Source organism: Zeus faber, assembly GCF_960531495.2.
Source record: "Zeus faber genome assembly, chromosome: 18".
NCBI lineage: Eukaryota > Metazoa > Chordata > Actinopteri > Zeiformes > Zeidae > Zeus > Zeus faber.
In genome coordinates, this window is record NC_137210.1 from 1,118,466 (window position 1) to 1,142,681 (window position 24,216).

Below are 24,216 nucleotides of genomic sequence, written 5' to 3' on the forward strand. Positions count from 1 at the left end.
CTGATAACAATTTGGTTATATTTTTAATGGAATTTTTAAAATCTCACTGTGTGGAACTGAATGGGATATTGTCATAATTTTAGCATCTAATTAAAAAAAATGCTGCAGTAAAAGAACTTGAAAATCATCACAGAGGTATTTGGGGACATGTACAAGAATATGGTGCAGTTTGCTGATGACAATTTGGTTATTTTTTTCATGGATTTTTAAAAATCTGCCTATACAGCAATGCATGCGTATTTTAGTGTAATATTATGGATGTTGCAGCTAGTATAATTACACAATCCTAGGTTTACACTATGCTATTGGCATACCATGAACAAGAGAAATACATTATATTGTTTGTGGCAATTATTTTGGATGACAAATAATCGTCAACTGTCAATTTCATGTTCGTGACAGCTGTTAGTGGGACACAAATGTTCCAGCACAGAAGGTCTGAGCAGAGCTACTCAGCCCCAACCATGGTCACCCGCAGCCAGTGCAGAACCAGGGGCTGCTTCTTTGAGAGTCTTCCCCCCGAGGTGTTGGACATGATACTTCACAGACTTTCATGTAGGTGGAGATTGCAAGCCCAAGTATTGCAAAGCACAAAACTCGGGAAGAACTAGGGATACTGACCCCCAATTCACACTAAAAGCGCCACGTCAGCTGGTGCCTCGACCTTTGAGATACATGTAAGTCATGTAAGGCCATGTAAGTCATTGTCGCAATTCATACCAGCAGGCGCCCAACTACGCATCAGGTGTCTTGCGACACTCATTGACAACTTGCTTTTTTATTTTCCGGTCTGTGTGCTATCAATAGTGCATCATGGACAGAAGTCAGTGTGAATTGAGTAATCGACAAACACGTGACGTGTGCATTGGGGATGAGAATGTTTTTGCTGCACTACTAGTATCTTTACCTGGTCTAAACCAGATAACTCTGTAAATTGTGTGTGTGTTCAAATCAGTGCTGGAAATCAGTGTGTTCAGCATGGCGTCCAAGGAAATCAACAGCTATGTATTGTGCCACATCTCCACCATGGCCTGGAGGAATAGAATGGCCACCCAGAGCTTGTACCACTCCAGTTGCCCTCATGGCCAGCACTCCATCATTGGACATTACAAAGCCCTCGGTAAGGCGTTTAGAAATGTACTATAAGCTATGAGGAAAATATTTCAGATGAACCCACGGAGGACACCTCAGCGTTCATTTCATATCGATCAAACCAGAGTTGTTGGGAAAGATTAAATAATGTTTTTACCTCTGTCTTCATGTCTCAGGTTTGTTGTTTAAGAGATGTACTTTATTGCTGCCAACCAAAGACAGGTTGAAGTTCACCTATTGTAAACTCAAACAGGTAAGAAAGCTGGTGGTGAGTAAGGTAAAGGTTTGAAAACAAGATGTTATGTTGGGGTTGTTTGAATCTGAATCAATTCTAGAGAACAAAAGGATAAATATGTACTTGTTGTTCCATAAAGGCTTCTGCTGCCCCCCAGATCCCCTGCTTTATGATGGAGCGCTGTACGGCAGCAGGCTCCCTTGGCTTTGCCAACCATGGAATCTTTCTTCAGGTCATCAACGAGAAACGTATAAATTTCAATGACATGAAATCCCGTTTTATGGTCTGTCCCTCCCTTGGCACTTTCCCATTTTGTGTGGAACATTTTGTCAGAAAATAGCAAAGCGAGATTATGCAATGTTATTGTGTTTCAGACTCTAACAGCAGGCTGGGATGAGCAGGAGTGTAACAGGGTATTCACCTTCCTGTGCAACTTCACACAGCTACCGCGGAAAATTAAGATTGTTGTCACTGGAGAACCTGGTGCGTGTCGTGAGAGTTGCAGCTTGAAAGAGCTCCAGAGTAAAGGATGGAGTTGTACTTCCTGTACTTGTCCTTTTTAATATTGGATCTCAACCCAGGAATTTAGGTTGAGATCTCAATTTGGGTGCCATCTGCGTGGGGGTTGCATGTCGTTTCTGTGTGTAAGCATGTTACCTCCAAGTGCTGCTACTTTTAGAAAATTTGACAGTTTCTGTTCCTTACATCTATATAAGTTCAAATACTGCCACTCATTTTTAGAAGGAGCTTCTGTGGTTGCTGTGTGGGAATGACGTATTACTACAATAGCAGTTTTATATATATATATATATATATAAAATGACTACATACTACAATATAGGCTATTGATTATTAGTAAAGGGACTAATTTCCGCATCTTATTTCATCAATTAGTTTGCAATTAATTTTGGTCAGAACAGCAAATGAAGAGGGGAACAGTGACCGCAGAAGCCACTGGTGCGTGGCAGTATGAATTTTTTTTTTCCAATACAATTTTATTGAATGTTAAATTTTAAGTACATGTACATTATACGTTCCCAGCAGCCTTTCTATCCCCACCCTTCTCACCCACCCCAAACTGCAGTGTGGACTTCCATCGAGATAAGAATAACTTACCTCCACATAAATGTTCTACAAAACACCCAACACCCAAGAGCACCAAAATAGTGCTGTAATGTGTGTGGCCTTGTGATGATGAGCTTGCATCCCATTCAAGATGTTTCCCTGATTCCCCACATTCCCTCCTGCTCTTCCCTGTTCGTCAGGTGCGAGCCGGGACCTGGAGGTGCAGCTTCGACTCTTCTGCCGCCACGTCCTGTTGGATCCGTCGCGGAGCCACAAAGGCTGCCGGTTCTGGTTGACACAAATCCTGAAGTCCTGGCCCATGGTCTGCCAGGCGCGGTTGCTCTTTATCCTTTATGGGCCCCTGCTGCCTGACGGTGAGACAAGAGAATGCAAAAAAATTTCTCTCTAAAACCAACTGTGACCGTGACAGTCGCTGCAGTTTACTCAAGGTGTCACTGTCACTGCAGATTCCCTTGGCTGGCAGGAAGTGCTGAATAACGGGTTGTCCAATGCTATGCTGTGGGACCTGGCTAAGGCTCTTCTTTTGCTGCACAGCAACTTGGAAGACAAATACTGGACCCCTGACACGATGTTGGCCATCCTGGAGGAGCTAACAGGTACTAAAGACATTCACCAAATGGTCTCATTTGTGAAATGTGTCTACGGTCAGATGTTGGCGTCAAATGAGGAGAGAGCTTTATGGCGTAGTTGCACGTCTAGATTACTTTTAATGGTGTTGGGCCCTCATTTATTCACCCAGGTACACAAAGACAATATATAAGGTTGTATTTGCAGTGGTATAGCCCTTGCTTAACTGCTCTTTGCAACTTGTGCAGTTTTCAGTTTTTTTGTGTAAATTATAAGGTCATCATAAAGCCCTAAAACCTCTCAATAATATTTTACAACTTATACCGCTGCTGCTATTACAACTAACTACTAATGATGCTATATGCTGATACTAATGATTTTTGTAGTACTTCTCTTTTCTCAGTGTCAAAACATAAGAATTGATTAGTTTCAAGCGGGGGAAAAAAACCCAATTACATCTTGATGATGGAACTGACCCTGGATGTGGTTGCCCATCCCACAATGCCCCAGTCCTTCCCCAGGTGTGGCACATGGAGAACCTAGCTCGCCTGCTGTCGCTATGCGGTAACACGCTGTGCCACAACGTCCTGGCCAACAAGGCCCTCAACGGAAGACTCTCCGAGATGTCGAGACTCATCGTCTACCTCATACTGGTAAGCATGCATCCAAAGTTTAATTTTCTATGTTTCTGTGTTGGTTTTGTCCAGTGCCAATGTTCTTGTAATGGGGGGGCTCTAAGAGGGTGACTGAGAAAGTCTCCCTGTACAGGGCTTATTTGTTTCATTCAATTAGGAAACTGAAGAAAATGAATATATCTAGCTTGTATTTGTTTTCGCTCGCTTGTTTTCAATTTGAGATCTTTCTGATCGTGCAGCAGAATTGAGATTGTTCCCTTCTGAACTTTTGATTGGGTGGGAAAGACGCACGTTTAAAGCATTTTAATAGTAGATTATAAGTAATTTTTGCGATTTATAAAATAAAAAAAAATAAAAAAAAAGCACAGGCCAAACAGGGCACTCCCCTCTCACCTTCTCACGTCCCAGTGGCAAATTCTCAGCACTAGTCGAGGCCCTGTGGTTGGGAACCTCTGTTGTAATGTATTTGATATTCAACAAGTTTGCGAGACAAGTAATGTTTTTTTTTCACAGCTTTGAATAAGTCATCAGCGGAGTCTTGTGATTGGTTCCCATGCTCCACGTTGAAAGCGTCTTTCTTTACATTTACATTTAGTCATTGATCAGACGCTTTTATCCAAAGCGACTTACAATCATTCAAACACTGACGGACGCAGCCATCAGGAGCAATTAGGGGTTAAGTGTCTTGCTCAAGGACACTACAGCATGCTAGCAGGAGGAGCCTGGGATCGAACCAGCAACCTTTAGATTACTAGACGACCAGCTCTACCTCCTGAGCTACCACCTCATTAGACGGACTTAACCCTTTACGTGCTTATTACTGCAATGTTACTGCTTTCATTCACGACAGGCTTACCAGCATTTTCCCTGAAATGTTACTAGGTCTTGAGGTGGTGAATTGGCCATACAGATTTCCCAGAATATCACTCCCTGCTCCCATTCACACATGACCCGATTCAGGAAATGTTCCTGAACATTTCAGGGATAGACTGCATGTTGGAAAGGGGCTTTTGGTAGGGGAGAAGAAAATTGTAATTTCATTCAAGAGTAAACAAAGATGGAACAAATCAAATAATCATAATTCATCCTCGCCGAGAAAATATCCCATGAACAATAATGCACCTGGATCTCTTATCATATGCCTTGACTACAACTGTACCAAACATCATGGCAACAAACCAAAGCCCAATGTTTTTACAGAGGTTTACCCAGGCTGTCTCCAATTTTTGGGATATTTATGGTTTGGTTTTTTTAAGGTCTGCTGTGTTTATTTTTTTTGTGGCCTGACCCTTAGGTGTGTGAGAAAGATGGCTACTGCATGAACTGGGCGGTGAAGATGGTCCAGCAAGTGTCCAAGGTGTTTTGCACAACTGCTGACAAGTGGTCCTTCATCCAAAGCCTGGAGAACATGTTTTCAGAGGTCACCATGGAGACATACGAGGTTGCCATGGCAGGTGTGTTGGCCCATTTTTCTCAGGATGTCCTTTGTAGAGCTCAACGGTGAGTTTCCGGAAGTGAAAACCCCATTCATATTCTGTATCAAGGTTTTGCTTATTAACCATAATGTGGTTACCACAAGCTATGAGATTGTGAAATTATTGTATATGCTCCCGTAGAAGCCAGAAGCCCGAATGATATCAACTTTGTTTTAAGAAAAACATTGTTTTATTTGCGGCCATGGAGAAGTACTATACTACCCATAATCCTGTAGTTGTAACAGCAACGTCTCTGATTAGTGGAGCTTTAAGTTACTTTTAACCACAGAACAATATATTACACTATTGTTAACAATATAAACAGAGATTAAGATTAACAAATATAGAATATGGCAAAATGCATTTTGATGCAGTTCTTCTTTAGGCCCAGGAGATCATTTTACGGTAGGTTTGTCATAGTATTTTTAGCGCTTATAGAGCTTATTGTGGGTAATCACCATGACATTGCACTGCATATATGTATGACTGTATGTATATGTATGTGATAAATAATCTCTTGAACTTGAACTAATTGTCATTGCACAAGTACTGAGGCAACAAAATGCATTTCTCTGCATTTTACCCATCCTAATAACTGACGTACCTTATAGCTGCACCCGGGGAGCAGTTAGGGGGTTAAATGTCTTGCTCAGGATACATCAGCACGCTACCAGGAGGAGACAACCCGCTTTACCTCCTGAGCCACTGCCCTCTAAATAATGACGATGATGAATTCAAGAAGCAGCGCGCTAAACCATTGTTAGCTTGGAAGTTATTAGAAAGGTTTATGGGATGAGTAGTTCCTTAATAATTATGTACACAGTCTTGTACCTTTGCCTTTTTTTTTCTATTTTCCAATTCTTATTATTTTAAAATGTAAAAGCTCAATCAGTTAGGATTCAGCATTTTCCCATTTCACGTATCGTCAGTAACTTAGAATTATAAGATGTATATGTTTTTCCCTCTCAATAACTTCAAATGGCACTATTTGCTCGGACTGTGAGTCTGATAGTCAGCCGTGCACATGTGGAAGCAAGTAACTCAATAAGAAGCTGAATACACATTCCAAATTTAAATTTCCCTCACATTCATATCCATAGTTCGAATCATTTCGTTTCCATTCTCAAATACGGGAACAAACATTTTGTCAAACAGTTGCTACTCTGTTTCAAATTGCTTTCAAACGTTGTCATGGCATTTGTGTGATAAAATTCAAGGTTGTGTTTATAGAATGTCGCATTGTAATGCAACTTCACAAATGTTGTGAATGTTGGTTTTCAGTTGAAAATCGAATGTGCAATTATGGCAGCATTTTCTTTTTCAACTTGCTACAAAATACACGTGCTGTTATTTGAAATTGAGGATTCTAATTGGATTATTAAATAGACTGTACAAACAAATGTGAGAAATCCAAATGCGATGAATTGCATTTCACATTTCAAAATTTTAATTACCATTTGTCAAATTTCTACTCACAAAAAGTTAGGGATATTTGGCTTTCGGGTGAAATTTATGGAAAATGTAAAAAGTTCATGCTACAGTGATATTATATCATGAAAGTAGGGCATTTAGGTAGAAGCATGCAATGGTGATTTCCTCATCTCAAACAATTTATTGAAACAACAGCGGTGGGTATATCACAACAAAAAATGTCAATGTCTCAATAACTTGTCATGTGGCCTTGAACATCAATTACAGCTTGACAACCACGTCTCATGCTGTTCACAAGTCGACTTATTGTCTGCTGAGGCATGGCACCCTACTCTTCTTGAAGGGCAGCCCTCAGGTCATTGAGGTTCTGGGGTACAGAGTGATGAGCCTCTACACGGCGACTCAGCTGATCCCATAGGTTTTCTATGGGATTCAGGTCTGGAGAAAGTGCAGGCCACTACATTTGAGGTACCCCAGTCTCCAGCAGCCGTTCCCTAATGATGCGACCTCCATGAGCTGGAGCATTGTCGTCCATGAAGATGAAATGAGGCCTGTGTTGTTCATGCAGGGGCACAATGACTGGATTAATGATGTTATTCAGGTAGTATGGGCTTGTCACTGTACCATTCACAAAGTGTAGGGCAGTTCTGTATTGACTAGACACACCTGCCCACACTGTAACACCACCACCACCAAAGGCTCATCTGGTGACAACAGTGGCTGATGCATAGCGCTCTCCTTGACGTCTCCAACATCGTTGGCGGCCATTTCTGCTCAACATGAATGGACTTTCATCAGAGAACAGCACTGAGGCCCACTGGTCACTCCCTGGCCCATGCAAGGCGATGATGCCTGCGCCTGGTGGTGTGGTCAGGTATCCTTGCAGGTCATCTAGCACGCAGACCACGCTAATGTTAACACTTTTGAATGGTCTGACGTGACACTTGGGTGCCTCTCACCTCCCTTAAATGTGCCTGGAGTTGAGTGGCATTCATCATCCGATTCCGCAGGGCACTGTTCCCAATGAAGCGCTCATCAGTGTGGGATGTGGCCAAAGGACGTCCACTTCTATGCCTTTCTGTGACTCTTCCAGTCTCTCTGTATTTCTGTTGCAACCTGCTGATGACACTCTGTGACACTCTAAGCTCAGTGGCCACTTCCCTCTGAGAACATCCTGTTTGAAGCCTTGCAATGGCGAGGTACTGTTGATCAGTTGTTAGGTGTCGTCTTGGTCTCATGATGTCAAAATGTGAACAGCATGATAAAGACGACTGTTTAAATACCAATTGTAATTGAACCAGGAAATTTATTGGTCAATTCATGGATCAAACACCTGTTGTGAATTTTGCGGTTCAGCTCCTTGTTAGAGAACAGCAAGTTGTGCAAAAAGTACTGAAACATTGAACAGTTGGACATGTGCATTCAAAAGTTTAGAGAAGCTCAAATTAAGTTCACCTGTCAAGGTTATAGTGCATTTTAGGTTCATCCTGAAATTTCACCCGAAAGCCGGATATCCCTAACTTTTTGTGAGTAGTGTATGTGCTTCCATGGCACAGTCTGCCCAGTTTTACACTTAATTTGACTTCAGTTTAGGTTTGAATAAGCTTAATTGAACCCTTCAGATAATTCATCGATTTTGGCTATTGTGTCATCAATTCCAAAAAAATACAAAGTAATAGAAAGTAATTTAGACTGTCTTCACTCAACCGGCTTACTCCTGTTTCACAGGGAACCCTCGCGATAACTTGGAGTCTTCCCAGAGTCTGTTGAGCATCCTGAACTGCAGCGCACACTTTCATACCGAAATCCTCCATGTTTTCCTCAAAGAAGAGTGATACAACATCGCCGGGTGGGGTTGAATTGAACTGTTTTAGGTTTTAAGAAAAAATACTTACTTACTTTCATAAAGGGTGAAGATATTTTCAGAGTGAGGGAATTCACTGACAGTTGATGGTTAACATGGTGTTTGACAATTAATTGTATCGGGGGGGGGGGGGGGGGGGTGTGTGTGTGTGTGTGTGTGTGTGTGTGTGTGTGTGTGTGTGTGTGGGGGGGGTGTCGTGTGTGTGCGCGCGCGCGTGTGTGTGTATATATATTTCAATTTGAGTTTTCTGGGAATGTTTATGAATCTTGGCGTCTTTTTAAAAAGCTTATTTAAACGTATTTATATGCAAATGTATATAAAATATTTATTAATTTCAATGTTATATTTATTAATAAGTTGTTTACACATTTCAAATGTATTATTGTTGGGATGGTTCTACCTTTTTTCTAAAACCGGTTCCTTGGGTCGATGGAGAGAATACACAATAGATGGGAATCCAATGTACAAATAGCCAGATTTTATTATCGTCTTCTAGACAGTTACAGCACTGACAGATTTCCACATTGATTCAAGCTTGAAAGTGATCTCAGCACATTTCATGACGTACAAAAAACAGGCAGCTCTGAGTAGAAATATTGTATTCATAGATAAATGTAACGCCGGAACAATTGTAAGGTAGTTTCTCCGGTTTTCTTCAGACTGTGCCAACATTTATGCCACATGAGCTGCATGAACGCAACAGGCTTTCCTATCCTGTGTAATATAGTAGGAGTGGCGGATACATTGACATGGGAAAGTCAGTAGAAGTGGTGAATCAAGAGACCTGTGTGTGTCACCTCACAGTGGTCACGGACATCTTATGTTTTCATGTTGTGTTGATATGATCTAGAGGAGTGGGAATAGATGGAAAGGTATTCAATCGGCTATTCCAGTCATTCATCTTAAAGGATACGTTCCCTATTTTGCAACCCAGGCCTATTTAAAGTTTGGTTCCGATCGTTTTATACCTGTTAATAGCACAACCTCCCTGAATGCTGTACTATTGATAAAACTTCACCCCTTCTGCACCTTCTCAATGCTTAATTAAATGCAGTCCAATCTGGAAAATATTTTAAGCATTAAAAACATGTTAAATCTCCTTTTCAACAACATGGGTCACATTGTAGTCATAAGTCTTACCTGTATTTTTTTTGTGCTTTGAATAACAGATATATCAGATTTTAAATTGAACTACTTTTTGGAATTGCTGCAGTAACCAAAGGACCTTTCTTTTAGAGAGATTTAAAGAAATTTAGTAGGATTTTTGGAAGTTGATAAAATTAAAGGTAAGTGGTAAACTTAAGAAAATCTGAAGTATTAATTTAAGTTGATTTGTTTAAGGCCCAAACATTTGCCCCAACAGTGAGAAGCTATCTCCCAGAGTATCTCAAGTAATACCCAGATTCTCACTCAGTAAAGAGTGAGGTTGTGCTATGAACAGTTATAAATGATACATTATTTAATAAGGCCTGGTTTGGAAAAATAGCAAAGCTATCCTTACTCCAATGCCTGTTCATTATATTGCCACGATAAGATGCGAAACACAATGAGTCATATTTTCAGAATTCAGCGACTTTACTATCTAAACACAATGTATTTTCACTACTATATCACAGGTTCAAGGGGGTTCAGTGTGTCGTGACAAAACATTAATAAATGGCATTACATAATCATACTTCTGATTGTGCTGGGAATTTTTCTAATCACTACTCCCATTTAAAATCAGACACAGAACCAGCAGAGGTTAACAGCACCAGACAACCACATGTACAGTATAATGTCAAGATGGTAAAGTACTTACTGTGCAAGTTGTTCTAGAGGTTCATTGGAAAGATACAGATATATATTTTACCATAATATAGTGACCTTTGCACTTAAGTATAATGAAAGCAGGCCTTGCTTCCCTCCTTGGGTCCACACGTGTAAGTAACAGGCATGTGCGTGCCTTTATCCACATGCACAACACCAAGACATTACACATACATAATATGTAGAAGGGCAAATTAATAATGTGAATGTGCTGTTTTATGTCTGAAACCAAAATGTGCTCAAATAGTATGCAAGGGTATCCCACAAAGCATTATGAGGACCAGGTGTTGGTAAAAGTATCTATGCAGTGTTGAAAGGAACATATGATGTACACCCATCAGCCACAACATTAAAACCAGGTGAAGAGAATAATATTGCTCATCTCGTTCCAGTGGCACCTGTCAAGGGGTGTATATATTCCATATTAGGCAGAAAGTGAACAGTCAGTTCTTGAAGTTGATGTTTTAGCAGGAAAAATAGGCAAGCGTAAGGATCTGAGCGACTTTGACAAGGGCCGAATTGTGATGACTAGACAACTGGGTCAGAGCAGCTCCAAAACAGAAGGTCGTGTGGGGTGTTCCCAGTATGCAGTGGTTAGGACCTACCAAAAGTGGTCCAAGGAAGGACAACCGGATAACCAGCGACAGGATCATAGGCGCCCATGGGCTCATTGAGGCCCATGGGGAGCGAAGTCTAGCCTGTCTGGTCCGATGCCACAGAAGAGCTACTGTAGCACAAATTGCTGAAAAAGTGGGGCTGCGTAGCTACAGACTGGTCATCCTGACCCCCATCCATCGTCACAAGGGGAAGCTACACAATACGTAGCACTCACAGGGTCAATAGTGGTGTTTTTGATGTTGTCGTTCATCTGTGTATGTCTGAGAAGCATGCTGGATGATCGTGCAAAGCACAGATGTAGGATGGCATTTTGGCTGCAGGGACAGCATACCTTGTAGCCAGTCCACTCCTTCCTGCAGGCCTTCCCCTTTGATTGCGTCGCTGGCGCTGAAAAACAGTTGAAAAGGGGTGTTGATGGTCACTTTCTCACTTTGTCTCTTGGCAGTCTGCTCTGTCAGGCCCTTAATCGATATGCCTTCCATCTGTCCAGTGTGTAAACAGAGCACAATGGTTGCTGCAACAAGAGTAATGATGAAGTTACTCTTACAAAAAAATTGTTAGGAATTTAAACTATAAAAATAACTTGCATTTTGGAGGTGCGCACCTCCATTAACTGAAAACCTTCAATGTAAGTGCTTTTCCCAGCCTTTAAATAGATGTTTAAAATTTAACTGAAAACCAACAAAAAATAATTAATTAATTTGTAAAATAACACTTCTCATTGAAATTTGAAATATTGACAACAAAATGTTATTTTGTTTTGCACCAGTTTGGAACCAGCCTAACCACTCATGTCAAGTGCAGTGCACCTGTCATGCATGATGGGAAACCTGATCCTGGATATACTGTTAATGATCCTCATAATCATACTGTCACTTCTCTGCCTCCATAAACAGTACAGATGAGTACAGTAAAGAATCAACTTTTTTAAGAAAATTATATTAGTATTTAGTATCTCTTTCCTCTCGTCTCTCTGGTTTGAGTTGTATCAGCTCTTGAGTTTACGGAAAAAATGGAAAAAAGTCATAACAATGCAAAAATGTGAATTTCCGCAGTTTAGTATTTAGATTTGACTTGTTGCCGATAGTTAAATATTGATACTTTCAATGTTATTTAATTTGAAAAAAGTATAGTGTGTGGTGTAGTGTGATAACACAACTATACGTGACTATATAATGTTGCGTAGCCACTCCGTTTCAAAATAACAGAGATCTGGAGGACTTCCTCTCAAAATATGTTGGATGATGAGATCTTTTGGACCCCCGGAAATGACACCTCTGGTTTGTTTTTCTGTCCAGGTAGAAACAATTTTTACTTTTTTTGGTTTAGCTATGCAAACGGAAAAATGCACAAAAACGCAGAGGTAAAACTTGCTTCTGTTTTGCCAGCAGTATGCTCTCGACATCAAATTGAGTTGTAGGACAATACACAGATGAGCACCAGCGCCAGGCTACGCTCCTAGTGCAACTTGATTGGTTCGAAGTATGATGAAGTATTCTTGTTTGTTTTTTTAACCTCTGTCAGCATGCTGGGCATACAACACAGAGTATTTGTATGCCATTGCATCTAGGACAGAGTTAGTCTGCAAGTGGAGTTCAAGTTTTCAACCTGCAATCACCACGGGTGAGATAAATAAACAGAGAAACAAACAACATTTACACAAAAACATAAACATTGGACGATAACATGTATTGAAAAACTAATTATTTACTAAATTAATTAGGTCCAGGAAAACTAGAACTGGTCACATTGCCTCTTCCTGTCATAGTTTTGGCAGCAAATGAGGGAGGAAAGGAGAGGAATGCAAACAGTAGGGTGCACTCGAAGTAGGTGTGGTGGTTTGTGCTTGTGTGATGGGACCGCCCTGTATGTGTTTGTGTGTGTGTGTGTAAAAGATGTCCACCGGTGAGTGTACATGACTTGGTACTGGTGTAGAAGGTCGGTATTATGTCGCAATGCCTTCAAGCAGCGGAAAGGGCCCTGAAGCCCACCGAACTCCGCAGCCCTGTAGACACCGAATGGCTGCAGGAAAGCCCCGAATACCCTGCCCTGCGGCCACAGAAGAACCCAGGCCGCGGGCGCAAGGCACGGACCACAGGCCCGGATACCAGCCCCACAGCGACAGACCGACACCCCGCCCAAGCCGCCCAGATGCCCCACCCATACACGTAGCAGTGTGTGCCCAGCCCAGGGCACCTCAATGTAATTTTATTTGTCAAGTTCTTCATGATTTTTATTGACTTAATTATTTGTTCATTTGGATATGACCCAGGCCGACCTACCAGATGTACCATGGCTTGTCCTTGATGTTTTCTAAGCACAGCAGCTGGGAGACCTTGACGGACGACATGGCATCTCGAAGGTCCATCTTATTTGCGAAGAACAGCACCGGCATTCTCCTGCTCTGTATGTCTGCACAAACACATTAAGAGAAGAGGCAGAAAGATATTTACAGAAATGTATTACAGAAAGACACAGTGTTATACACTTTTAAGACTAGAATTGTGAGTATAAATTTTAGCTAGCTACTGATAAATATGCCTTCGACAGCCTTAGAAATTCGCATTTGAAAAAAATTACTAACTATTGTTGGCTCATGACGCTTTCCACTCGGAAAGAAGACATTTAGGAACTTTTTTATGGGCTATACATTGATTCTAATGCATGATTATATGTGACCCACCGCGTATTTTAGGTACATTTGGTACCTTTTGACTTTTTGTATTTTTTATTATTGCCTTAAGACTTTTTACCAAGGGAAATTAACTCACCCCATAGGCAGAGTTTGTTCGATTCAAGTACTTCTATTTTGAAATATATATATATATATATATTTTTTTTTTTTATAAATCTTTTGCACTGAAGTTTTTTTTCCAGTCCAGATGTATATATACATCTTTACATATTCTTTCATTTCTAATATACCGAAATGTAAAAAAAAAACCACTTGTGTAAAGAAAGTTACATTTATTATGCTGGCTTACCCTGGTGGTTTAGAAGAGTGTCTAGCTCCTCTTTGGCAACAACCATTCTTAGCTGGTCACCGCTGTCGATGACAAATATGATGGCATGACTCTCTCTGTGAGCAAAACAAAAAAAAACATCAATGTCGTGTAACTCATTGCAGCATCATTTAGTATTTTGTCAGGGTGGGGTGTGTGTGTGTGTGTGTGTGTGTGTGTGTGTGTGTGTGTGTGTGTGTGTGTGTGTGTGTGTGTGTGTGTGTGTGTGTGTGTGTGTGTGTGTGTGCGTGTGTGTGTGTGTCATACTTGTAGTAATGTTCCCATAAGTTTCTATATCTGCTTTGACCAGACATGTCAAAGACCGTGAAAGACAAGCTGCAGGAGAGAGAGAGAGAGAGAGAGAGAGAGAGAGAGAGAGAGAGAGAGAGAGAGAGGAGAGAGAGAGAGAGAGAGAGAGAGAGAGAGAGAGAGAGAGAGAGAGAGAGAGAGAGAGAGAGAGAGAGAGAGAGAGAGATTTTTTTTTTCGAACTTGTAGTTAATTTCATTATTATATTAGCTAAATATTAATTACACAAGCATGTTGTCATTCAAACCCGTCCTGGCCTCATTTTAAAGCTGAGCTGACCTCTCTTCTTCGATCACATCGTTTGGTAAAAGATTCTAAGAAGTTTATATAATAAAAAGATAAAAACCCCTGTGTGAATTGATGAATCTTTATTTTATTTCTTTATCTTAATATACAAGCTCACCGCTCACCTACTTGCAGTACCCAAATTATTATTTGTATTTGTTATCTGTATTCTTTACTTGTGTTGTTGTTTGGTTTATTGTCGTTTATCTCTCAGCTGAATGTCTTGAATTTCTGTTTTCTTTGTATGCATAGCTTTATACTTGAAATATATATCATATATTTACTCATATATAAATACAAATAATATATTTACACACACATACACTGTATATACAAAAGTAAATAATTATGTCAAAGTAAAACTGAATACCTTGAACTCTTGAACTTCTCAATGTTGAATCCAATTGTGGGAACTACATCTTGCGCCTGCGTCTGTGTGCGCGCACACAGACAGACAGACAGACAGACAGACAGACACGACAGACACGACAGACAAAGTAGCGGTAAAAGTATGTCAAGGACTTTTGGCAGCAATATGAGGACGGAGTGTTGTGTCGTTTTATTACCTGACTAACATGTTTCCAGTCTTCTGACAATGGGCCTAACTGATTCGAATGCTGAAAATAAGCAACCAGTGCATGTGACAGTGCTAATGATTTACCTCATGCATTACATTTGAACATTTAAAGGTATTCGCATTCATTGGACGAACCATAGAATAAAATGTTTTGGGAAATAGAGAAAAAGGGGTTATGGTGAGGGGAAAGTGTTAAGAGGACGGGTTACACTTTATTACATTGCACGTAACTTACATTGGGCGGTTTGAGCTGGTTAATTATCGTGGTCTTGCCGCTGTTGTCCAGTCCCAAACATAAAACGTTGGCCTCTCTCTCCTTGAGTCCCCAGCCACCCTGACAATTTATCCAAAAGAGCCATTAGGACTGCATTCGCAAACCAAATTATACTCTTTGTTGTTGTTCAACATACAATCCTATTTCGAGCATTGATTCATCTCATAGAGAAAAAACACCAAGCTGTGGATATATATAGTGTTTGGTTGTACATAGCAGCTTGAACCCGACAGGTAATCCTGTTTGGATCACCTGAGCTCTTTGAACCTGGTGACCCCACCAACATCGCGTGTGCGCAGCCCAAACGGACGGACGCACTCTGTTGTTGCGCTGCGTTCGCTTGAACTCTGAAAAATCCCCCTACTTGGGAAAAGTGCAAAGGAATGGCCATCATTCAGAATTCCCAATCGGAATTTCAGGGCAGATAATTTGGGCTGACTGAGTGCTATTAGCACCGGTGGGGCTGCTTGTGGAGTTTACAAGTTTGCCGAAAAGGGGCAATGGGAATGAGAACAGAGGCATTTAACTCGGAAGTGGCTACTTATCAATATTGATTTACCGATTTCCGAGTTTCAAACAAATGCCGCATTTGAGTCCGGTCAATGCGCATGCTCCGCAAAAGGATCGCCTCCATAAAAAGACGCTGACGAGTCAAAAAAGTCTGTTGTGTTAAAAGTTACGTGATAATATCTGACAGTGTTCGTGTGGTGGCGTGTTTATCGCTTTTTTTAAATATAAATGATTAATTTACAATTATGATTATTATTATTATTATTAAAATTCATATTTATAATTATTTATTTATTACAAAAAATAAAACAATATTTTAATTGAAAGCACGTTTTGTAGGAAGCGAGAACATCGATTTCGACAAAACGTGCTTTTCTTGTCTTCGTCACTTATTTTTCAAGTGTCACATACATACAAACACGTTTTTTTTTTTTTTACCAAACCAAATTCCATTGTTGTTGAATATTTTATTCCGATGGTTCTGGACATCAGTCAAAAGCATTATGGTTATCTGGTTATTAATAAAAGTAATTTAATGCACACGTTGCATGTGGAGGGGAATCTGCAATTCACGCGATATATTCCATGTAGTGATGTCACATTTATACGTCCTGTTATTGTGACGATGATAGACGATATAACAATTAATAACTGATAACGTACCACTAATTGCTGCCAATCGCGCCTTCTAGAAAGCAGATCAGTTGTTAAACGGCGCCATCTGCCGTTTTCCAATTGCAAACAGATGGGTTTGGGATTGATGAACGGAACAGTAATTTATGCAGGAAAGCCCGTCTAGCAAGGATTTACATATTATTGTGTAAAATAGTCAGCCTTCATTTCGGATGAAACTGATTTTCGAAAAAAATTACATGTATTTCCTATAATAATTTATATAGTTCTTAAGTATTTTTTTGTAAGCGTGATTCATTATTCTTGGACGGCATTTGGCAATGTTCATTACAGTTCATTAAAGTATTATAATGCTTTTATTTTATCTTTGACATTGCGGACTGGCCAGGGATGCCCAAAGACCAAACATTTTACTAAAAGACAGAAACTGTATACATAAAATCTCTGTCATCATAGCAAGAAGATTCAGGCAGATTCATTGCTATTCAGTGCTCATAGATTTCTCACGGTTGCTACTTTCACCGAAGAGGGAAATAAACAAACAAACAAAAAAAACAGAAGAAAAATAAATAACATAAATTAGTTGACACAACTGTCACCAGATATTTTCCACCTTTATTCGCAAATAATTATCCGCTGTAATTGCCTCTTACAGTGTGCAAGATCTACAACATTTCTTTGGAAATCATAGAAAAATAAAAATACAATAATTATAAGTATACTTGTACTTTGTACAAAAGAGCATTCTTCCGTTGCTCAGCAGTAAGACATGCTAAACAAACAGCATTTAATATTCCTATATTCAGCAGAGGAGGGCGGGATAGCGTTACATTTGTAATATGTCAATGTGTCCTGTGTGCGCTTTCCACTTTTTTTTTTAACCCATATCATCCCTGAAACCCTGGATAACCTAACAGCCACCGTGGATATTGGTGGCTTTCAGGTTTGCTAGAGTCTAGCCAACTTCACGACTTCCAAGTGTTATCCCCTCAATGTAAAATGGGTATTGGGTAAGTATTTAACGTCACGCATTAAGGCTGGATTATGCTTCTCCTTCTGCACACGGTGGTCGTTCGGAGACATTCGCATGGCCGTTTGCTTTTATACTTGTGCAACTTTTTTTTCCCTAAACTTAATTAGAAAACTTTAGACCCAAAAGGTACCCCAAATAGAATCTTTTCAAACCTCATCCCCGTGGTGCGCTTTTCTATCTGCTAAATTTTCTTTTCCATTTAGAACGCACCTCCCAGGCCCAAACTGGCCATCGGGCAGTTCTGGCAAATGCCAGATGGGCCAATCTGTGTTTTTACTCTTTTGGGCCGGTCAAGTAGCCTTGGGCCACCCACACGCTGAAGGGCAAATTTTTCGCCCCAGTCTGGCCCTGCCCCCTCCCAACTGGAAGTTGGACAATTCAACCGATCAGCTTGTTTTACGTGCAGGACCACGCAACGTGTTGTTGAAATTTGGGAGTTGTGCACGTCAGCTCTTCGGTTACCCATAACCTCCTTCGCTGCGTAAATTCTGTGGAGACGTTCACGTGTCACAGAAGCATAATCCAGGCTTTAGAAGCACAATGCCAACGAGCGATAAAGGACGCAGATTCTCACCAACAGTACTAGCTAGTATTACTACAAGGTGAATATAGTGACCACTCAAACTTATGTTTTGAGGTGGAGGGCTTTTCTGTTGTCTTATCATCAAAGGGCTAGAGTCGCTTAGTGGCAAACAGATGGAAGGAGGAAAAACCGGTTGATTTTTACGCTGAGCAAGATGTTCTGGCTAGGATAATCATATGCCACCTTTAGTAAACTGTCATTTTAACAGGAGCTTGACATTCAAAGTTTTGGTGCTGTAAATTAATTTATCAAAAATGTAAGCAGGTGGCTGAGGAATGGGTCTATTGCAGCAGGGAATGGCATGGAAAATGGTAAAAAAAAACTGTAGAAACAAGGCCTTTAACTATCCTGCAATCAAGGCAAGATGTAAGGAGACAGGTTTCCTTCTCATCCAAAGTCAGCTGGACCTGCTTAATACCACAGGTCCAAAATGGCCACCGTCGTTTTTTTGCATGTGAAATGACACTTAAACCAATGGAAATGTCTTGTTATCATCATTCTTTCATTTCATTCTTTAGTTTTCTTTGCCACCATTTATCCTTCCATCCATTTTCATGAGAGCCAAGGTCGAGTTGAGCCTTGCTGTGGCCAGTTACCCTACAAGCCTTTTTCCAGCTGAGATATACAATGTCTCCAGTACACGCTGGGACAGCCGCGAGAGAGCCTCCTCCCAGTTTTCCATGCCTGGTACATCTCCATATGGGAGTCAACATGTAAAGACCTGTGCTCGACATGTGATCGCATCTGAAATCCTAAATTCTTTGGAATTACTAGAGTCTTCCAGGAAGCACTGAACCATCTCAGCTGTCTCCTCTCCGTTCAGAGGGCTCCGCTTCTCGTATATGTCAAGCTGTTCAACCAGTTACACTACGTGAACCAGGCAACCCGACAGAGAAACCTAATTTCAGCCGTCTGTATCTGAAATTTCTAGAGCAGTGGTTTTCAAACTGGGGGTTGCATCCGCCCAGTGGAACGCAGAGGAATTGCCAGGGGGGCATTAGAAAATGAAAGATTACATTTATTTTAACTTTGTATATATTTTAAGCAGAAATTTGACATGACTAATTAAATTATATGAAATATGTTCAAGGTGTTATTTTCATTAGTTAATTGAAAATAATATAATTTGTAATTTATTATGTCATTAGGCAGTCACTTTTGTCCAAATCGATTTACAATTGTTATTTAGCTGATGGACGCAGCCATCAGGACCACTTCTGGTTGTGTCTCGCTCAAGTGTCTCACTCAAGGACGCTTCTGCATGCTACCAGAAGGAGCCGGGGAATCTCACTGGCTCTGTATTGAAAAAGTTAATATAAATATAACATAAATAACAGCTGCTGTAGGTCCTGATCGGAGGAAGCCTTAAAGCACACTACACAACGCACTATCTGATGAAAAAGCAGAGGTGTCAGCCGCAATTGTACTGGACCGGACATCCTCGATACACAAGATGTGCCTTGATATCCTCATCAACGAAGATCACTAAGAGGTTCTTTATAGGCTAATTGAACTGTAAGGCAATCTGTGTGACTGTGTGATGGCTAAAGTTATGATAACGTGATGAATTATGACGCTGCTTCATACTGTAGTCGCCAAGTTCTCTCTTGTACAGCACTCGCCCAAACGCACACATTCTCAAGAAAAAGGTGTTTTTAGCTACTGCAGCCAATTTTACATCACTGGTTACATTTAGGGTTATTCATCTAGCGGTCTAATCACCACCCACCTGCAAAAGACAGGAGTACATCTTTACTGTGTTGTGACACATCAAACATGACATCCACTACTATAAGCCCCGAGGGAATTAGTTTCGGACTACAATTATATACATCAACTAGACATTCAGTCACAGATGCCAAACCCCTTAACACGATGGAGGTTTCAGTTAAACTTGCTAGATATCCTCTTCTGTGCACCGTAGCTCAAGTTGCATCCTCTGATATATTTGGATAAACTGAAACCGTTGCTAAAGTGCAAAAAAAAAAAAAAAAGGACCCACTCTACAGCATACGCTGGCGAAAGGGGGCAATGTATCTGAAAGAGCTTCAGCTTATCCTGAAGGAACGATATAAGTCTTTTTATTTTCCAGATGAAGAGCATTTTCTTTTTATCAAATATTGTCATCTAAAAAATCCCTAAGTTTAGTGAACATTCATATACAATTGAGGTTGTTCATGTTTTGGTAACATATACATTAAAGTATTCTCACTCCCAAGTTTAACATGGAGCGAGGATTCAACAAGAGTGTGCAGTGCTTTGATCGTTCACATCTGTAACATAATATGTATGGACCATTTTATGATTCATAATTTTGGTGTCTTTCAGAAACCTAAGATGTATGCATAATACCAATATCGCTAATGGAGATCAAATTCATAAAATGAGACATTTCTCATTAGAATCCAAATTCACGTACAACACTCCACATAGACAAGTACTAGGGTTATGATATAATAATAATTATGATAATATTGATCTCCGCTAAATCAACTATACACTTTAAAAAACATTTAATATAATACTCAACTCTTGCATGTTTGTTCTTCCTTCAAGTATTAGTGGACCAGACTGGCTGAGAGAAGACAATGCGTCATAAATAAAGACCTTGGTAAAGAAGAGAAAAGCAAAAAAAACATTTGAGGATATTTCCTAAAGGACAATCATTTGTGATTGCACATCCAATAGCAGCTACACGAGCAGAAAATATGACAAAATGTGAAAAATAAATGACAACAAACTATTAGAAGATCACATTTGCAAATCTATATCTTTAGATATGCTTGCTTCACGTACAGTAGAAAGAACTGCTGCTGCAACGAGGCATTACATTCCCTTAATTGAGCTGGGTGAGTTTTAAAAAGACCTGTCTGTATGTATGTATGTATGTATGTATGTACTGTACGTATGTCTCGAGTGCCGGCGAAAGCAAGTTTGACAGAAGGATTCTTAGAAAACAGTCAAATGTTTCTACTGGGTAGGATACAGGCCATTGGGCTGGTCCACCAGGTTAGTCTGGTGTCCATCTGCTTGGTGTACAAGGCCAGTTCCACTGTCTTTTCTGTCTGGATGGAAAGTGAGGACTGAGGCACAGGCTGCAACTGTCTGTCCAACAATCTAGACGACATGGCTGTTGTCGTGTCCTTTGAGCCATCCCTCCCAGTGCTGCACGCATGTAGGGGGCCTCATACACGGAAGCCCTTCTCGTGGTCCTGCACGAGCTGGAGACGCAAGATCTGTATGCTGCTGACGATCCTCCGCTGGTGGCCGAGCAGCTCCACCCCGACACGCCTGACATCTCTAGGGCAATGTTTGAGACATGCAAACACACAAACACACACAGAGATACACAGACATCATCTCTTACTCAATGCCCAGCCGGGAATTCAGAATGAACGGAACGGCTTTTTTCACGACGCTGTCATTTTCTAAACTCACTCGATGCTCATCCTGGCTACGGAATCCAACGTGCTGACTCCTGCGGCCATGAAGTTGCCCTTGTACTGGTTCATTTTGATGGAGTCCAGCCAGTTGCCGATGGAGATGAACATGGGGTAGTCTATTACCTCGCCTGGAGACTCTGGTAGACTGATGCGATTGAAAAAGAAGAGTTATCTGTAGATCACCTCAGTACAGTCAAGCGCTTTATTTGTGTTGACAAGATTCTGCTCAGGAAGTTCTGTTTCACAAAATAATTTTCAGTTCAGGGTGATTTAGTACCTCTGGATGTCCTCCACTAGGGGAAGCAGGCTGCTAGGATTGCGAATCAGTCTATCCAGGAAGGTCACCACATCAGTGAACTTGGGCCGATGGTTCCTCTCCTTCTGCCAACAGTGCAACATCAGCTGATGAAGGGCTACGGGGCAGCCCAAAGGCGCCGGTAGCCGGTATCCCTCTTCGATAGACAGAATCACCTGGACACAAAGCGGCACACGTAAATTACTTCAAGAAAATGTGGACAAAATGTCAGGTCTACCTAAACAATGTGGTTTACCAAGCACAGTGTATTTAATTTATTTTGTTCCTTTGCATTACTTCATGTTAAGCAGAAGGGAAATGAATGAATCTGTGTATTGTTGTCTGCCGCTGAAACGGTGTTCGATCGATGATTTTTCAAGTTGTTGGCTGTGAGCGACCTAAATCATTACTGTTCCAAAGTTGCATCTTCCCCTTTTACCAAAAACGTGAAGTTACGAGAACCTTTGTTTCTGCATAATGCTCACTGGAAAGTCTTGTAGGTGGTGTAATCACTTCACTTCCCCAGAAATGCTTCCAGCTCTTTCCAAGCAAACTCTTTGAATTGGTTGATCATTGTCAAGAGTTCCGAACACATCTCTTTCCCCTGAAATGTATGCGCTTGTCTGTGTGTCAATGCTATCTGTCATGTGCCTGAATCCTAGTGGCAATTGGAGCAGTTGCTGAGGTTGAGAAAGTAGATAAAATGCTTCCAATCCTACATATAAAAGTAGGACCAAATTAGCGCACACTGAGAATATTTGGGTTTGTTTGTTAACCCTAACCCTAACACCCTATAAAGTGGAGTGGTTCGATGTGGAGGCAGTTTTTTATTTACCCTGTTAAGAAAACATCCACTTTAAGCTCTCTTTTAAAGACTACATTTACATTCTCAATGCATGCTATTGTTTATTCTCACGATCCCATTGGATGGATTATGTGTTAATTGATCTGGGAATTTGGTCATCGTTTGGTCCATTTTGGCCAACTTTCCACTCAGTTCATCTCTCTCACTTATTTCTTATTTGGGCTTTGCAGGGTTAAGCGTGACTCTTGTCTTGAGTTGGCCTCCTTGATTTTGCTCGTACACGCTTGAGCCACAACAGCAAATGAAAGTTAAAAGTGCTTTCTATACTGCAGTCCTTTATTCGAGGAGCGTCCAAATTCAATAGCTCACAGACTGAGGAAGGAGCGGCTGACTGAGGCCACAATGTCTTGGCTGGGATTTTGTCTTGGAAAGCACTCTAAGTAATTCCCAAGAAGCGAAAATCTGTCCAATCCCTTGGACCTGACAGAGTGTCTGTGCATGTCCGTTTGGTGTCTTTGTGGTTGTGTATTGAGCAATGTATACACTCATCATGTGTGTGTTTTCGTATTTCTGAATGTGTGTGTGTATGTGTCAGGGGCTAAGGGGATACTGCTGAGGCTTTCACACTCTGTGGAGAGAGGGATGGATGTGCTGCATATGTGGCCCCTGCGATTCCGTGACCGAGGCGCCTGGATAAGGAGGTCACAGACTCCACAGCTTTCTGAAAACTCCTCTCTTTTGGACTGTTAATCTCCTGCCTCTTTTTTTTAAATCATTTTTTCTGATGTTTTCTTGCCTCTTTCTTCTTTATTTTTGAAATTGTTTTGGTAACTGTATTTCCCTACTCTCCAGGAGAAGATTTATACTGCATTATATAATGTAAGAATAATGAGAATACACAATATAGTAATACTAATATTTGAATATAGAAAAACTACTACCACTAATAAATTCACAACAGACTGGGTTGGATCTTATAGAGAGTAGCAGACTGTGTAGAAGAGCTAAGAGGACCAGATTTGAAGTACTCAAGTCTTCTCTGCTTGAATAGGGGAGCATGCTGTGATCTTGCGAGAAGACAGAAGTGAGTACATTACATTTAGCAGATGCTTTTATCCAAAGCGACTCACAATTATTCAAACACTGACGGACGCAGCCATTAGAAGCTAAGTGTCTTGCTCAAGGACACTACAGCATGCTAGCAGGAGGAGCCTGGGATTGAACCAGCAATCTTTGGATCACTGGACCACCAGCTCTACCTCCTGAGCTACCATCCCCCATTGAGTACAGAGCCAACATGGCGGCGTCCTGCTGCATGGACTAAATCACAGAAAATCTGCTCCAACTCAGACAAATAACAAAGCGAATTGCAAAATGTATATATATATATATATATATATATATATATATATATATATATATATATATATATATATATACACACACACACACACACACACACACACACACACACACACACACACACACACACAAAAAAACACTGTGCAAAACCAAAGTGGAAGACCTCGAGGATTATATCGATTTTAATTTATAACACTGCACGCTCGGCAAAATGCGGATCTAGATTAGATTAGATTAGATTTGATTCGATTCATCTAACTGTCATTGCACAGAGTATATGTTCTGAGGCCACAAA

General features: G+C 40.7%; 2 protein-coding genes and 1 pseudogene across 3 annotated transcripts in view; 1 reads left to right on the plus strand and 2 right to left on the minus strand.

The window, feature by feature from the left end:
- Positions 1-464: 464 nt before the first annotated feature.
- LOC307244349 (F-box only protein 47-like) lies at positions 465-8,356 on the plus strand (the record flags this gene model as incomplete). Its single annotated transcript, XM_080019499.1, has 9 exons — positions 465-555; positions 956-1,120; positions 1,269-1,345; positions 1,702-1,810; positions 2,593-2,766; positions 2,860-3,009; positions 3,491-3,633; positions 4,910-5,069; positions 8,250-8,356. The coding sequence occupies 9 exons, from the start codon at positions 465-467 to the stop codon at positions 8,354-8,356; spliced, it is 1,176 nt and encodes a 391-aa protein (XP_079875625.1).
- Positions 8,357-10,969: 2,613 nt separating this feature from the next.
- Positions 10,970-15,342, minus strand: LOC307244351 (ADP-ribosylation factor-like protein 6; annotated as a pseudogene). Its single transcript has 8 exons — positions 15,219-15,342; positions 14,973-15,023; positions 14,777-14,838; positions 14,082-14,150; positions 13,797-13,891; positions 13,095-13,224; positions 11,144-11,199; positions 10,970-11,004 (listed from the first exon to the last, which is right to left on the minus strand). The product of its transcript is annotated as an ADP-ribosylation factor-like protein 6 (transcript).
- A 5,859-nt stretch (positions 15,343-21,201) lies between these two features.
- The window catches only part of epha6 (eph receptor A6), a gene marked incomplete at both ends in the record, with an annotated part of 290,917 nt that continues 287,902 nt past the window's right edge, over positions 21,202-24,216 (minus strand). Inside the window, 3 exons of the mRNA XM_080019501.1 lie at positions 21,202-21,316; positions 21,455-21,604; positions 21,737-21,930. Of these exons, the coding sequence (XP_079875627.1) occupies positions 21,202-21,316; positions 21,455-21,604; positions 21,737-21,930 (459 nt within the window). The remainder of the gene's footprint in view (positions 21,317-21,454; positions 21,605-21,736; positions 21,931-24,216) is intronic.